Source organism: Lissotriton vulgaris, chromosome 12, assembly GCF_964263255.1.
Source record: "Lissotriton vulgaris chromosome 12, aLisVul1.2, whole genome shotgun sequence".
In the NCBI taxonomy this organism is placed as follows: domain Eukaryota; kingdom Metazoa; phylum Chordata; class Amphibia; order Caudata; family Salamandridae; genus Lissotriton; species Lissotriton vulgaris.
Window position 1 is genome coordinate 810,924,176 of NC_141700.1, and position 15,281 is coordinate 810,939,456.

Genomic DNA, 15,281 nt, shown 5'->3' on the forward strand with positions numbered 1-15,281 from the left:
ATTGCAGAGCTTGCCAGAATACTAAAAATGTAAGCAGGATGTCGTGTGTTAATGTGCGATGTTCACCCAGGCAGATAGCTGCATGCAATACCAACTATTACAGGTTAGTAACCTGTTCTTTCAGAACAGAGAACATTGCATCTGCCCTGTTTCATGCTGGTTACTTGCTTCTAGTTTTGCTTTTATTAAATGTCATCTTTTGTGAAGTTCTCGCCTTTGTTGTTCTACTGCAGACAATACTTTTAAAAATGCTTTTAATGATCTCAGTTATATTTCCATCCAGCAGACCTGGCCTGTAAACGCCTGTGAAGATCATATATAACGACGGATGCTGACAACTGGATGTATATTGGGCATCTGCAAGAAGAGGCCGAACTAAAGGTCACCAATGTCAAGAGACAAAATGATACAACTATGTGAAATGTTACTTGACCAGTCCAGCAGAAGTTGAATGCTTTAGGGCCAGGGTACACACAAAAACGTTTTTAAACAAAAGAAAGGCACTGGCATAACAAATGAACACCCTAGATAGATTATGTTGTGACGTGGTTATGAAGGAGCTCCTCTTTTTAAAAGAATGCTGTTCACGCTGTGGTGTTAATCCGTAGTAAACACCTCTTGGCCACTACACAGCAGCAGAGAACATCCTGAAAGGTACAGCGCATGATTGAAGGTGAAAAGAAAGGAGTCCTGGTTTGTTCCAGGCAGATAAATATCCACGCAAGGCCTGGATGAGCAAAGTGTCCCATTCATCTCTCAGCCAAAACCAACTTCAACTTGAGAATTTAAAATCCAACTGTGACGCCATGTGTGGCAGGAGTGTGTGGAGCATTATAATTACCATTCAACTTTAATTGTTAATTGGCAGTTGCACATTGGAAGCAGCATGGACCTGTGCTGAATGGGCAAGGAATAGCTTTAATGATTCATTGGACATGATGGCCGATCAGCAAACATCACCTTTGAATGTTTGCGTTAACATCCCCAACCCTGATAAGCCAATCAATAGAGCAAAGCCATACAAGTGCAGTGACTGTGAGAAGAGCTACAGCTCCCCGGCACAGCTCAAGACCCATTATAGAACGCACACACGAGAAAGGCCATTTGCATGCAGCGACTGTGAGAAGAGCTACAGTTTCCCGTCACAGCTCAAGAACCATCAGAGAACACACACTGGAGAGAAACCATTTATGTGCATCGAATGTGGGGCGAGCTTTAGTCAGTCATCACACTTAACGGCACATCATCAAATGCACACAGGTCAAAAGCCGTACAAGTGCAGCGATTGTGGAAAGAGTTTTAATCGATTATCAAACCTAACGAGGCATCAGCAAATAAAAACAGGAGAAAAACCACACAAGTGCAGCGAATGTGGAAAGGGCTTTCGTGAATTATCAAAACTAAAGATACATCAGCGAATACACACTGAAGAAAAAATATATGTATGCAATGAATGTGATATGAGTTTCAGCAACTCTTTGGCCTTAAAGCACCATGTGCAAAGACATGCAGGAGATAAACCATACATTTGCAAAGAGTGTGGGCAGGGATTTACAGAATCATTAACCCTAAAAACGCATCAGCAAATCCACATAGTCGAAAAACCTTATAAATGCAAGGAATGTGGAAAGCGGTTTAATCGAGCATCAAACCTAACATGTCACCTGAGACTACACACAGGTGAAAAACCATACAACTGCAGTGACTGTGGAAAAAACTTTACTGATTCATCAAAACTAAGATCCCACCAGCGAATACATACAGGAGAAAAACCATACAAATGCAGTGAATGTGGGAAGAGATTTTATCAGTCTTCTCATCTGAAGTGTCATCAACGAACACACACAGGGGAAAAACCCTACATGTGTGTTACATGTGGAAAGGGCTTTTCTGAATCAGCAAAACTAAGGAATCATCGGCGAACACATACAGGAGAAAAGCCATACAGCTGCACTGAATGTGGGAAGAGCTTTACTGAATCATCTAACCTGAGGGCACATAGACGAACACACACAGCAGAATGGAGAGAGGATGTGAATAACGCCGCCACTGTTAAGACTGACGTGAGTAACGGCGTGCAGTTGGACCCGGTGTATCAAATGTATATAAAAACTGAGCAAGATGATAACAGTGACTCTTCTCCCACAAAATGAAATGTTGCCCACCCCTAACTCTAGCTGTAGTGCAATGATTGATTGACGTTGTGACATCCGTGGCAAAACTGCAAAATCAATAACATATACTGCTGTGGTGTTATTCAACTATGGTTTTCTCTTTACCCCCAACAATAGTCTGAGGTTACAGTCCAAAGATACAAAATACATTATTCTAGAAAATACGTATTAAATATACAAATCATAAGGGGCAATAATCGATTATGTTGAATATAATCCTAGTGTGCCATGCCTAGAAAAGTGATTCATTCTTGTTATTGTATGTATGCAAAATCCAAACCCACCATGGAGGCACTTAATTCCATCCTGCTCCCAAAAAACCTGTACATGTGCTGCAAGTGTCGTAAGGGCTTCAGTGTGTCATCAGTGCAAAAATACCAGCAGTGAATGCAGCTGAACAAAGACAATACTAGAGCAGTGACTGCGTGAAAAACTTTGATATCTCAATTGCAAATAAATGACCATCAGCAAAAAAAAGAGAAAAACACCCATATGCAGATACAGGGGGACAACATTGATCCATCATAAAACGCGAATCATCCTCATCAGTTTCACACAGACAGTGTTACTAAGATGGTTTATGACAAATTAAACTTTTGAAAAGAGAGGGCCATAACACAACCTGAACCTGAAACCCAAGAATGACTTGGGGATCCTAACTGATAAAAACCTGACCTCTCTTTCAAGGAGAAGTCATATATAATAATATGTTTGAGGTTTTCTCTCCTAAGAACAGAAATATGCACAGTGTAGAAACATAGAGGAGAAGACACAGTGAAAAGTGATGACACACATTCACAACGTACAGTGATGATTCACAGGGAAGACACACAGTGATGACATAGTAAAGAGTGAAGTCACACATTGAAGAGTGATTACACACAATAAGAACACACACTGATGATATACAGTGAAGAGTGATGACGCATATGGAGATGTAATGAAATGTGGAACAAGGTAACAGGAATAGTCCCAGTATTCGTAGGTGCAACAGGATTAATCCAGAGACCTGGCAGGAAATCCAGACAGGATGATCATCGAGGTGACCAGGTTTGAATTCAGAAATAAGCTGCTTTTGAGATAATGCAAGGATTACAAACACCATGTGCAGTAAATGTAAGAGATTAATGCAGAATTATCTAAGAATTTAGTGTCACTGGAAGGGGCTCATTCCTGTCATGATAAGAACACAAACAAACTCCTGCCTGTGAAAGAAAGAAACGTGTGAAGAGTTGTGATCCGTCATCAGCCCTAAAGAGCCATCAGGAGGAATCGGATCAGCAGAAAAAGAAAGCGAACTGGAACAGGCGCACAAATAAAAGACAATATAAGGACCTGGTGAGACACCCTGAGCTTACCAGGAGTGGACACACAAGCATGCACACAGGTGAACCGACACCTACACCAGTGGCTGTTAAGGGCAGTGCACGACTGTTCTTGGTTAAGACTTTAAAGAAATAGTAGCATATCTCAACTGTTTCGTCTCATGAAGCCATTATTTGTTGTTTCTTCTCCTTTGGTCTTCTCCACTCTTTCACACCCTTTGTCCATCTTATTTTATTTTTCTATACACTGTTATACTTCTTTTTTGATTCCCATGCTTCTACCACGATCTGCCTCCTCTCTCCTTTTCCTCCCCTCATCCTCTGTTTCCTTCAGTCAGCTCTTGTCTCAGTTTTCTGTCTTCGCTTTCCTTTCTCCTTCCCCAGTCCCATGTGTCGCTGTCCATCAGTCACTTAACCAAGCTCTCGTCAGGACCCTTTCATGATGCAGGTTGGCTTTTCCCTTGGCAGGCCTGACTGAATGCCACGGTTGCCCTGATACATTAATGCAGTTTAGGAGTTTCAGAGGGGTTTCACGGAACAACCTACAGGAATATAATCCTTGTATTTCTAGCGTTGTCATTCTGGAGACAACAGTTTAACATTATGACTCAAAACAATGGGATTATTTAAAAAAAAAGCTTTGAAATACCATTGGGAATATCCAGTCTTGACACACACAGCTTCTTTCAGGCAAAATAATTGGAATAAGATTATGCATGAATTCACTTACAGCCGGTAGTAAGAGAACAAGCATTTGCAATGCTCTAGGTGATGCATTACTGAAAGTTTGATCTATTGGCGTTGCATTAATATTTGCAACACCAGTAGCTCAAACTTTCAGTAATGCGAGACCTATTGCATCGCACATGCTTATTCTTCTTCAGGTTTAGGCTGAAAGATCACGAGCTGACCCGCCAGTCGTTATATCCGCTCTGTGAGGAGGCTGGCTAAATCAAGTACCAACACAGTAAAAGGACTCTGACGCCCTCGCCCTGGTGACATAACTACACCCTCTCGCATAGATTCTGTGATAGGAAACAGCCGATAAACATTTATTTAAAATGAATAGAATTACATTAATAAATACAAATTATAAATGTATGTTTTTCATATGTAATCTACTCACTAAAATTACAAGTATTCCTATTTTATCATTTGTGTCACTGTAAAACATTGACTCACCATTTTACTTCAAAGCGATTCCATCGTTATAACATGAGTATACCCTGGCACTCGATGGCCCCTGCTTTTACACAAAGCTCTGGCCCTGAAACCTCATTTTGATGCATTTCTTTAGTTTCTATAACCAAGCACTCAGTGCAGCCTACCATCACTAAATACGAGTGGTACCTTGGCATTTAACTCCGCCAAATCAGCAGAGTGCGCTATATAATAAACTGTATTCAGTCTTGAGTCGGTAGCAAGTTAGGTTGACAATGCCGCGGTGGTGACGTTGGAAACGTCTCCTTGGGTGCTGCGGGGTAGTTTGTCCTGAGGTGAACCTATAATGGTCACAAGTCCTGACGCAGCCCTTGTTAGTCTGACTCTCCGTCAGAGGGTAATTCAACAGTTTAGACAGCAATTCAGGAAGAGCAATTAAAAACCGCTCAATGCAGAGGGCATAATGGAACCGCTCAGTCACAGGTCAAAACAAACACCAGTCTACTGAAGAGGGTCAATATTTGCTTTACTAACTAGTACATTGAGGGAATGTGTTGCTTCCCTCATGCTAAATAATGAAAAATACGGCGAGTCTGGCATAGAGAAAGGTGCAAGACGTGCCATGCTGGTTAAAAAAAAAAAGTTTAGTTCAACAAGGCGTATAGCCGCCATAGTAAAAGTTAAAGTACTTCATGGCGCTGGGAGGTCGTGAGTCGCATAATGTTTTTGTAGCACGGCTGTCCTGCCCGTCGTACATGTGTGCTCTGCTGCAGAGGGGGTGCAGTTGAAGTGAGGAGAGGCACCTAGAGTGGCCATAACGAGCGTGCATGTCACAAATGCAAACAAGCGTAAATCCTAAATATAAGCGTATTGTTAGCCCTGCTGTTAAAAAAAAAAAAAGGAAGGAGGCAACTGCAGCCGAAGAGAGTGCATGAACGGGGAGGAGTAGTCCGCTGCAATCTGGGAGAATGAGCAAGCGTGGCTGTGTGCAGTTCCTGAGCGTAAAGAAGCAAAAAAGGAGAAAAGAGTGTGCTGAAACTAATAAATAGCATAACAAGTAACAGGAAATGTAATGGGGCAGTCCTTATGGGATGCTACAATAACAGAAAAGGTGGTACTAACGAGGGACTGCTACGCCTATTATCCAATGAAAACCACCATTTACAAAAGACAGTAACAGGAGCCAACTAAAAAAAAAGGCAAGAAAGTGGACGGAGCGTAATGCCCATATCCTGACTACAAAATGAACAATTGATGGACAGAATGCAGAACAATGTCGTACATTCACCCCAGTACAAAGATCTGCACCTAAATCCATAGTTCTTTTGCTCACCATGCCATTCCAGTTTGGACCCAGCCATATTCAAATCAGTCTTGACCCTGCGCCCAGTGGGAACAGTCCATAAATTGTTTACATGGCACTTTTTACCCTATGTGGGATGGGTATGTCTAGACGTGGGTCCCTTGCTCACTGTGCCACTGTATTCAAGCTAGCCTAGCTGATGAAGGGTAATACCCAGAAACTGGTCCTAGGATGCTTGTTTCCGGTCCGGGGAGGACCTGGCTTGGCAGTTCGGTCTGGAGTATTCCGGTGAGGCACAGGGTCAAGACTGATTTGCATATGGCTGGGTTTAAACTGGGGTGGCATGGTGAGCAAATGAACAATGGATTCAACCCAGATCTGTTGACTGGGGGGTGGATGTATGATTTATTCAGCATTCCGTCCATCAGTTGTTTGCGTAGCACATATCCTGAATACAGCATGTCTCGTAAAGACAGCACAAGCGCTGCCTAGGTGAGACCTAAAAAGCGTACGATAAGACTAAAGTTCTAGAAGTCTCACTGCCCATTCATTACTCTGCTTTGTGCGTAGAAAGCGTCAAGGTGTTGCACACGCTGGAAAAGAAATCTCACATGACCATTGTATGCAAAGCCATTTGTGGATACCTACAAAACACAACGAATGAGTGGGCGAAGATGTGGCCACGTCCAGGTCCCAGAGAAATGCTGCCTTTGGCACAGTGCAGCACCGTGAAGAACACGCAATATGAGAAGTTAATGACGCTCTTGCCAAGACATTTATGCCTGTGTTTGTTAAGGTTAAGAAGATGGATTTGAGTAGAATGTGCCGAAATAATCCAACAAAACAAGATATGATGAACAACAATAAACTGCAGTGTCCTGCATATTTAAAATGAGTGTGTTGGGATTGGATAAAGCACTAGGACAGAAGGTTCCCCCACAAACTGGGGCCACTCAGGAACAGCTAAATCCACCTCTGTTCTTAGAGGAACTTTTACCTCTTTTCTCTGTTTAGCCAAAATGGTTGCTTTATTTGCAAGAAAAGAAAAAAAGAAAACCAAAGTAGTACATCATTGAAAAAGAATATGACATAAAAGTTGCTAAACCTTGAGTAGTATTACTGTGATAAATATTAAATAAAATTGTTGTGGAGCTATAAGAGAAGCGTACAAACTCCTTTCGGTGGATTGGACCCTGCAAAGGATTGTACTGCATCAATTGGCTTAATGCAAAAAAAAAAGAAAAGTTTCCTCTCTTCCCCATATGGGCTCGATCCTCCAAGGGGGATATCACCAAGTTCATATTTGTTAGCAATAATGCCATAACAGTCTTGATCATACCTATATTTCCCATTGCCAATGGCAACTTTCCAGTAAATAAATCAGAGGTGTGATACATATTTGAGAAGGTACGTATTGCACCCAGTCTGGAAATATACTAGCAGTAGTAAGTTAAAGTGATAATGACCTCTCATAAGAATAGCCTGCCACGGATTGAAAAGTTTCGAAATAAGGAAATCCTAGCAATGAATAACATAAGAAGAGGTCCCTAGGAAGCAAGAATTACTAACATTTTATTTCTTTGTAGAGGGTAATAAACAAAATATGCCTGTGAGAGTGATTAGCGTTCATGCACCGGTTGCCACTGAGAGTAACCAGATGAGAGAGCCTGCTTTCTTATTTATATTCCTCACTAATCCATCCCCGATGAAAGGAGTGCTTGCATCTCAAGGTAGGAAACATTCGGTCAGCTGTGACAGTTATCGAATCCTTGGATCATATATTGCTTTAATGCCCTAAGCAAAGGGATTGTGGGAAACACACGTTGGACCTTTGTAAAGAGCAGCAGTCTTTTGTCAATAAGATCATTTGAAACAATTACTAAATCTAAAATCTGTAACTTCTTGTATTTCTCTCATGAATATTATTGATATGTTTAAGAATTTGATGCACTATATGTAGTTAGCTGTTTGTGCTGTGGATAAATGTGTTACTGAATCTGTTTGTGGCATTTATGGTAATACCCAAATAAACCTATTAGAAATAAATAACATACAGATACTGTAATGTTGGCAGAATTTCATAAGTCATCAAATTTTACTGGCCGACCAGTGAGCACATCTAGGGAGGAATTGTAACTGTGCATGTCTCTTTGTGAATACATTGCGTTCATTTCACTTAAATAACGTTTCATTGTATGAATGACATTTTATGGTGTACATTAGATTGCATGCAGATTCACCTAAAAATGCCTCAATGTTACTTGGCAAAGATGGTCTTTTCCTGTTCATCCAATCTCAAACTCATCTAGGAACATCTAGGTGACGGTAGAGCTGCCGGAGCTAGTGAGCCACTCGTTGAGGAAGCCTCGTCTAAAATGAGCCGCGTCACACCAGTATCCTTCATTTACATCATGGAAAGCTAGAAGGCCCGTTTAAGGGTGCAATCACTTTCTCAATTACTTCTTTGATTTTGCATGTATGTTTTCTTGCAGTTTCTTTCATTGTACGTAGCTCGGAGGTAGCCAAAATAGCCCCTTGTAGGAACTGCTGGTACCCTCCCAACCACTCTGCGGAACTGGTGGAGTGATGGTAGGTCGATCGGCTAATTAGCCACAACACAACCAATGTTAGATCATTCTTAACGCTCCCTCAGCCAGCATTCGATGCTGCAGGTGATCCTCCCCCCCCCCCCCCCCCCCCCCCAAAGTTGGGCGGTCTATATTAACCTCACTGTTGAGTTATTTGTGTGTTTGGTCTACCCTGGATACTAATTAAGGAAACCAACCACTGTGTAGATATTTTATTTCACATCTTTGGTTCTGAAGAATTGCCATTTGATCCTGGGACAACCTAGGCAAGAAACAGGTTGATCTCTAGACTTTATGTGAGAAGGGACTACATAGCCCCAAGAACCCTTTGCACAGCTTCATGCCGTCTCTGACGTGCATGTTTTTCACGATCATTTTTATCAATTTTTTCATTTTTTTCTTTCCTTTAACCATATTTGTAATGCTTCTTTTAACCATCTTTTATCATTTTTCTCCAAGGCAGTATAAGTCGGTTGTGGACCCTTGGAGAAAAATGATAAAAGATGGTTAAAAGAAGCATTACAAATACGGTTAAAGGAAGAAAAAAAATGAAAAAATTGATAAAAATGATCGTGAAAAACATGCACGTCAGAGACGGCTTGAAGCTGTGCAAAGGGTTCTTGGGGCTATGTAGTCCCTTCTCACATAGAGTTTTCATAACTTATGGCAGTTGGGCATGCCTATACCATTCTGCACGCAATTTGATGAAAGCGGGATAAAATAATGACGAATATAATATGTGAATAAAGAAGGTGTGCATCCCTATCTCATAAGAAACGATCTCTAGACTTTAGCCACTTCTGAACATAACATCAGCAGTGCACCACTAACATTTTTAACTGAGATTAGTGGACTCGCTGATTAAAATACATTTTGAATACCACCACATCCCATTTTATTATTTCTACCCACACTTTCAACACTCATCTACACCACAAGGCCCCATACCCGCACCGCACCTAATGGCATTGGGAATAAAAGATCTCAGACAAAGAGCTCCTCATAGGAATCCCGTCCGGCATTGCAGTGCAGGCCTGACAAGGAGCAAGCCTTATGATGAAGTATGAGACCCAGCAAGGTGTGTGAGGTCCCAAGTTACTAAAGTGGGAGACACCTCCTCCCTCCTTTCGGACATTAACCTACACCGACCTGTCCTCTTCTTTTCTGGTTTACTCTCTCTCTAGGAACTGCTGACCTTTGTCAGCATTTAACCAACCAAAACAGTAAAAGTTCAAAATCCCTACCTCTGCCCATTCCCCTTTCCATCCCTACAAAAAGTTCCCTCAAGGGTCAAATAGCAAGTAGAGACCTGACGGTGGTCTTGGACAAGACGAGGAGCATCAACGGCTTGCAAGTAGTTTCAGATTTACTCCTTTCATCTAGTAGATCCTATGTAAGTATCCCTGTAGCTATCAATGTCCCAAATAGGTGCCCCAGCCGGTCAGTCTGGAGAGTCCACCTGGTTCCAATGGGCTGTGATTCCTTGCTTGTCGTCAAGCAGCTTGCGTTGTGATAATCTCTTCATTGCTCATCTTATCCGGAGTTCTTACGTCCAGGGGAATCCCTGGTGCATCAGCAACTATCCGACAGCCGAGCGTGTTCCTTCTATTGCTCGGCATTCCTTACAGAATCTTTCTTTTAGGGCACTCACACCCCATATGCGCTTCATTCCTTTCCAAGAGTTTGAGTTTGAGTTTAAATCACTTATAAAGCGCACGTACACCTGACGGTTTCATGGCGCTGTGGTTCACTGAGCCTCAATTAGCAGGGGGGACCAGGGGACAGAAAGGGAATCATTGGGGGAAGGCCTGTGAAAAAAGAAAGGTTTTTAATGCTTTTCGAAACAGAATTTGGAACCTCCCCATTTTTTTCGGCGAAACTGGGGGACAGTCAACAGGTGTTGGGAGGATGATCGCGATTCCCTTGCAGGGGTATAGATTTTTATCTCAGAAGAGATAAAGGCGGGGGCGGATCCTGACTGAGCCTGAAATATAATGCAACCCATTTTGAACAATGAACGTTCACGGATGGGGAGCCAGTGCAAGGATTTTAGAAGCGGGTGACGTGATGTGACTTGGCCAACTTATAGACTAGCCGAGCGGCCTGGTTCTGCACCAGCTGAAGCAGTCGAACATTGTAAGCAGGCATACCACAGTATAAAGCGTTGCCGTAGTCTAATCTAGAGACGACCATAGCCAATATAATAAGTTTTTGGGCAGGGAAAGAGAAGAAGCGAGATACCTTGCGAATGGTGCGGAGAGAGAGGAAGGAAGAAGAGACCACAGAACTCACCTGGGAGTGCAAAGTGAGTTGATCATTGATCTTGAAACCGAGCGCTTTGACGGAAGGAGAAGGAGAGGGGGGGGGGAACCCAAAGAAGGGGGCCAAAAGAGAGACGACCAGGGACTGGCACAACCACCTGTCAAAACCAGTTCGGTTTTATCTGGGTTTAGTTTCAGGTGGTTGTGGCTCATCCAGTCCCGGATGAAGATCATAGTGGTTTGAAAATTAGATATGGAATCGGGGGATGAAGAGAGAGTGAAGATGAGCTGGAGGTCATCCGCATAATTAAATACGGAGACCTCCATTTGTTGAAGGGCAAAGATAAGAGGGGCAATGTAGAGATTGAAAAGTAGTGGGGAGAGGGAGGAACCATGGGGGACCCCACATGGCACCTTACAGGGCTCAGCCGAGAAGTCTCCCAGCCGCACTGCTTGGGTGCGGTCCCTTAGGAAGGAGGACAACCAGACCAGGGCTACCCCGCCGACCCCAGCCGCTCCGACACGGGAGAGTAAGATGGAATGGTCCACCGTGTCGAAGGCAGCAGAAAGGTCGAGGAGGACCAGGGCCTGGGGATGGTTGGTGTCCATACCTTCTCTAAGGTTGTCAAGGACGGCTAGCGCCACAGACTCGGTGGAATGAGCGGGGCGGAATCCGGCCTGACGGGGGGCTAAAACCTGGTTTTCCTCCACAAAGGTGGTAAGGGCTCTGGTCACATGTCGTTCCAGTACTTTCCCTAAGAAGGGTAGTAAGGAGATGGGTCGAAAATTGACAGGAGCAGAGGGATCAGCCCCAGTTTTTTTAAGGATGGGAAGAATAATGGCTGTTTTTAGAGTTGGAGGAACAACGCCCTGAGATAAGGAGCAGTTTAGAAAGGAAAGTGGAGGTAACACACAAGTTGTGAAAATGAGCCTGAGGATGTGAGCAGGGCAGAGGTCAAGAGGGGAACCTGATTTGACCAAGGATAGAAGGGAAAGGAGAGATTCTTCCGTTAAGGGGGGGAATGAGTCAAAGTGAGCCTTTGCAGGAGGGCTACGGGGATTATAGAAGGAAGAAGAAGGGGGAGGAATATTGGCTTTGATAGTTTCGATTTTATCCAAGAAATAAGTATTCAAGGAGTCACATAGAGACTGTGACGGAGGGGGTTTGAGGGTGGTTCTGTCAGCATAGGCGAGATTGTGGACTATAGAAAAGATTTCTTTAGGCTGGTTCTCGGCGGCTAAGATTTTAGAAGAGAAATATTCCGTTTTAGTAGTTAAGATGGTTTTTTTTGTATTGCGATAGAAGGGAAGTATACTGGGCTTTAAGGTTGGGGCAATAGTGACGTCTCCAGGCTCCAAGCCACATAAACACCAACATTTCTCATCCAGTGAAGGATGCGATCATTTCAATACATTCAGCCTGCTGTACTAAGTACACACCCGTTTGTATATGGTCTCTTTGTTCTGTACAGTATGCATCCATCCTCTATGTCACTCCATAGCCTTTGTTATTGTTCTTGTGTTTTTTTAATTTTGTTATTGGTTTATCAATATAGTATATTTCACAACCATCATTTTTTCCATAGGAGATTTACAGAAACACAGGTTGATTTCCTTGCAGATTAAAACATATATTCCCCAATGCCCCCCCCCCCCAATAGCTGCTCATGTGGTGATGATGTAGATAAACCCTCGACATCTATTGATATAAAGCATGTGGCCGATGTTGCAGTTATCTTCAGTGCTGTGGAAACATGTTACTAAATCTTTTACTTTCGTGCCCGTAGTCTTGATGCCTCTTTGGGGCATAGTATCCCAGTATTTATTTTACTAATAGTGACTCATTACCTGTGACAATTGTTACGGATTCTTTATACCTCATTATTGTGTCCTCCCATCTGCTGCGCTCCATCATTCCTCAGGATTAATAGCATTTGCCTCCACGCTGCCAAAGCGTCTTCCAGTCGTTCATCCTGTCTCGCCTGTTTCATTCTAACCTCTTCGGCCACCGCCCATTCAGACTCATCCCGCAACCATTCGGCACATCTGGGTGGTGGGTGTTCATCCATTTAATGCTGATCCGCCTTGTAGCCAGTAACAACTCTAACACCAAGAATTTGTGGCTAACTTTTTTCATTTAGCTCCTCTTCTCATTTAATGTGTGCCTTTGGTGCACTTTCCAGTAGGTCATCTTGTAGGGTCCTATACATATGTGCTACGAGTCTTCATCCTCCAGTCAGATCTAGCAACCTCTGCAGCGTTTGTGAGGGCAGTGGTTCCTCAGGAAAACAGGGCCGAATCTCGTGCGCACTGGTCAATATCTTGGCGTATTGTAGGCATTGTCCAGAACCCAAAGCAAATGAGTCAATTGCATTGTCCTGCGTGATGAACTGGTCCCCAAATACTGGTCGTACAGGACGTCACAACCCCCTTCTGCCCTTTCTGTATTGACATGACTTTCATTATGTCCGCAAATGGTTTTAATACCCAGATCAGCAAACATGTGCATAAGGCGTGCGATGAAGTGCGTTGGTACACCTCCAGCAGCCTATCAAGCATCACAAACGAATATTTATGGTAAACTTTGGCCAGAAGGCCCTCTCCCCTGGCCTTTTTGTCCTATTCGGACGTCTCAATGATGCTAGGATCTCCTCTTTGGTTATGTCCGTGTCGAGGGATTGCCTCTCTTCGTCCCCAACCTAAGGACTTTCAAACCTGCCATAAAGTCCACGCCCATGTCATTGGATCTGGTCCCTCTTTTCGCATGCTCCCTTTCAATATGAACCTTGAACACCTCATTTATACGCACCTGGGAGTTAACTACTTTACCTCTACTATTTCATAAAGCCAAAATAGGCTCGTGTTTCCTCTGCAGTCATGCCAACCTGGCTCCTGTCCAGTCCCCGCTCGTCATGTAATCTCAGACGATATGCAGTGAACGTATACTTTTTCAACCTTTGCCAGTCATTTAATAGAGCAATACGGTGTGCCCCCATTCTTCAAGCTTCTGGGGTTGTGTCGAGACCACCCCCTCCATGTCAGAGAGTCTTGCCTCATTATCTTTCTAAGTCACGGACCAACTGTTGTTTCAACCCAAATGGTGTGTGCAAGCAGACCCCCTGAGTACAATCTTTATTGCACACAGGTCATGCCCTGCTACTTGAACTTCTCCAGATCTGCCAGAAATATTGTGTAAGCTCCTCCCGCACCACAGCTGCAAATAGTGGGTCTGTCAGCACCTCTGCTCGCAAGCGCCATAGCGGAACCTCTGGGTCTACACGTCCACTCAGCAGGCGCACTAGAAGTGGGGAATGATCAGGTATACATTGCGCCAGATAGGCTGCCTCTCTGACTTGACTAACAAAAGAATAGTCTGTAGCATGGGTGTCCCTCCCTCCACACATCCACCAGGCCAAGGCCCTGCATCAATCCCTTAGTTGGCCAGTCATTTGGGGTTTTGTGTTTTCCCGCGGGGACTCACGCTCTAACGACCAGTCAAGTACACAATTACAATCGCCCGCCAGTATCATGTCAGTGGTCAGAAATACAGCAGTGGCCATTGCCACATCAGTGAAAAATGATGGACAGTCAACAACAGGAGCATAGACATTCACAAAGCAGACCTCCCGCCTATCCAGGACCCCAGTCAAAACAACAAATCTACCCTCCGGGTCCTGCACATGTCCCCTATACTGGAACAGTACCCTCGGATCCAGCCATATCATGATGCCATGTGCATAACCTGACTATGACGTATCGAACAATTGTTCCCTCCTGCGTCTACGGAAACTGGGAGCTCAATCCCCCCCAAACATGCATTTCCTGCAAATAGACCATAGAGATATGATATAGTTTGAGATATGCATACACTCTTCGCCGTTCTCAAGTTGCATCGGTCCCCTGATGTTCCAAGCCAGGAGTTTAAATGTTGCATCAGCCATCTTTTGTATCATTTAGGCTCAGCACAAGATCCGGATTCACCAATAAACAAAACTACGCCACACATACCAACATCCAATCACACAAGCAGCCACATCCCCCTTAAAACTGTAATATAGACATAACTCCCCTATTCCCCCCACCCCCTAGGCAGTACTGCAAACCCGCCCGCCTAAGAGCAAGTGGCACACGAATCTGCAGTTCCCACCATAAACCCTGCTTCGTATCTATGATCAAACCAGGGTCACAGATAAGTAACAACTAATACACTATGCTAGAGATCCGTACTCTGTAGCAGTCGCAGGGAGTTCATACCCACAGCACCAACACAGCTTCTAGACCCCTGGTCCCTACATCTTTAGGATGTCCACCTTATCCCATCTAGATTAGTAAGGAACTAGTATGTACTGTGTTGATACCATCTGTCCCCCCACCTGACACTGAAAAATACACATATTCCTCATATTTGTATCATGTGAGAAACAGTCCGCACAGGCTGTAAAGCAATTATACAAAATACAGCTCCCTAA

The 15,281-nt window shown here is 43.7% G+C and overlaps 1 protein-coding gene across 2 annotated transcripts in view; it reads left to right on the forward strand.

Annotated features, from left to right (window-relative positions):
* The window catches only part of LOC147678848 (uncharacterized), a 43,892-nt gene extending 35,811 nt beyond the window's left edge, over nucleotides 1-8,081 (forward strand). The window contains exon 2 of one of the 2 annotated variants that reach the window (XM_086946277.1): nucleotides 284-8,081. In XM_086946277.1, coding sequence (XP_086802403.1) covers nucleotides 936-2,153 — 1,218 coding nt within the window. In that variant the 5' untranslated portion in view covers nucleotides 284-935 and the 3' untranslated portion in view covers nucleotides 2,154-8,081. The remainder of the gene's footprint in view (nucleotides 1-283) is intronic. The other variant, XM_086946276.1, reaches the window with a different exon arrangement.
* The last annotated feature ends 7,200 nt before the right edge of the window (nucleotides 8,082-15,281 follow it).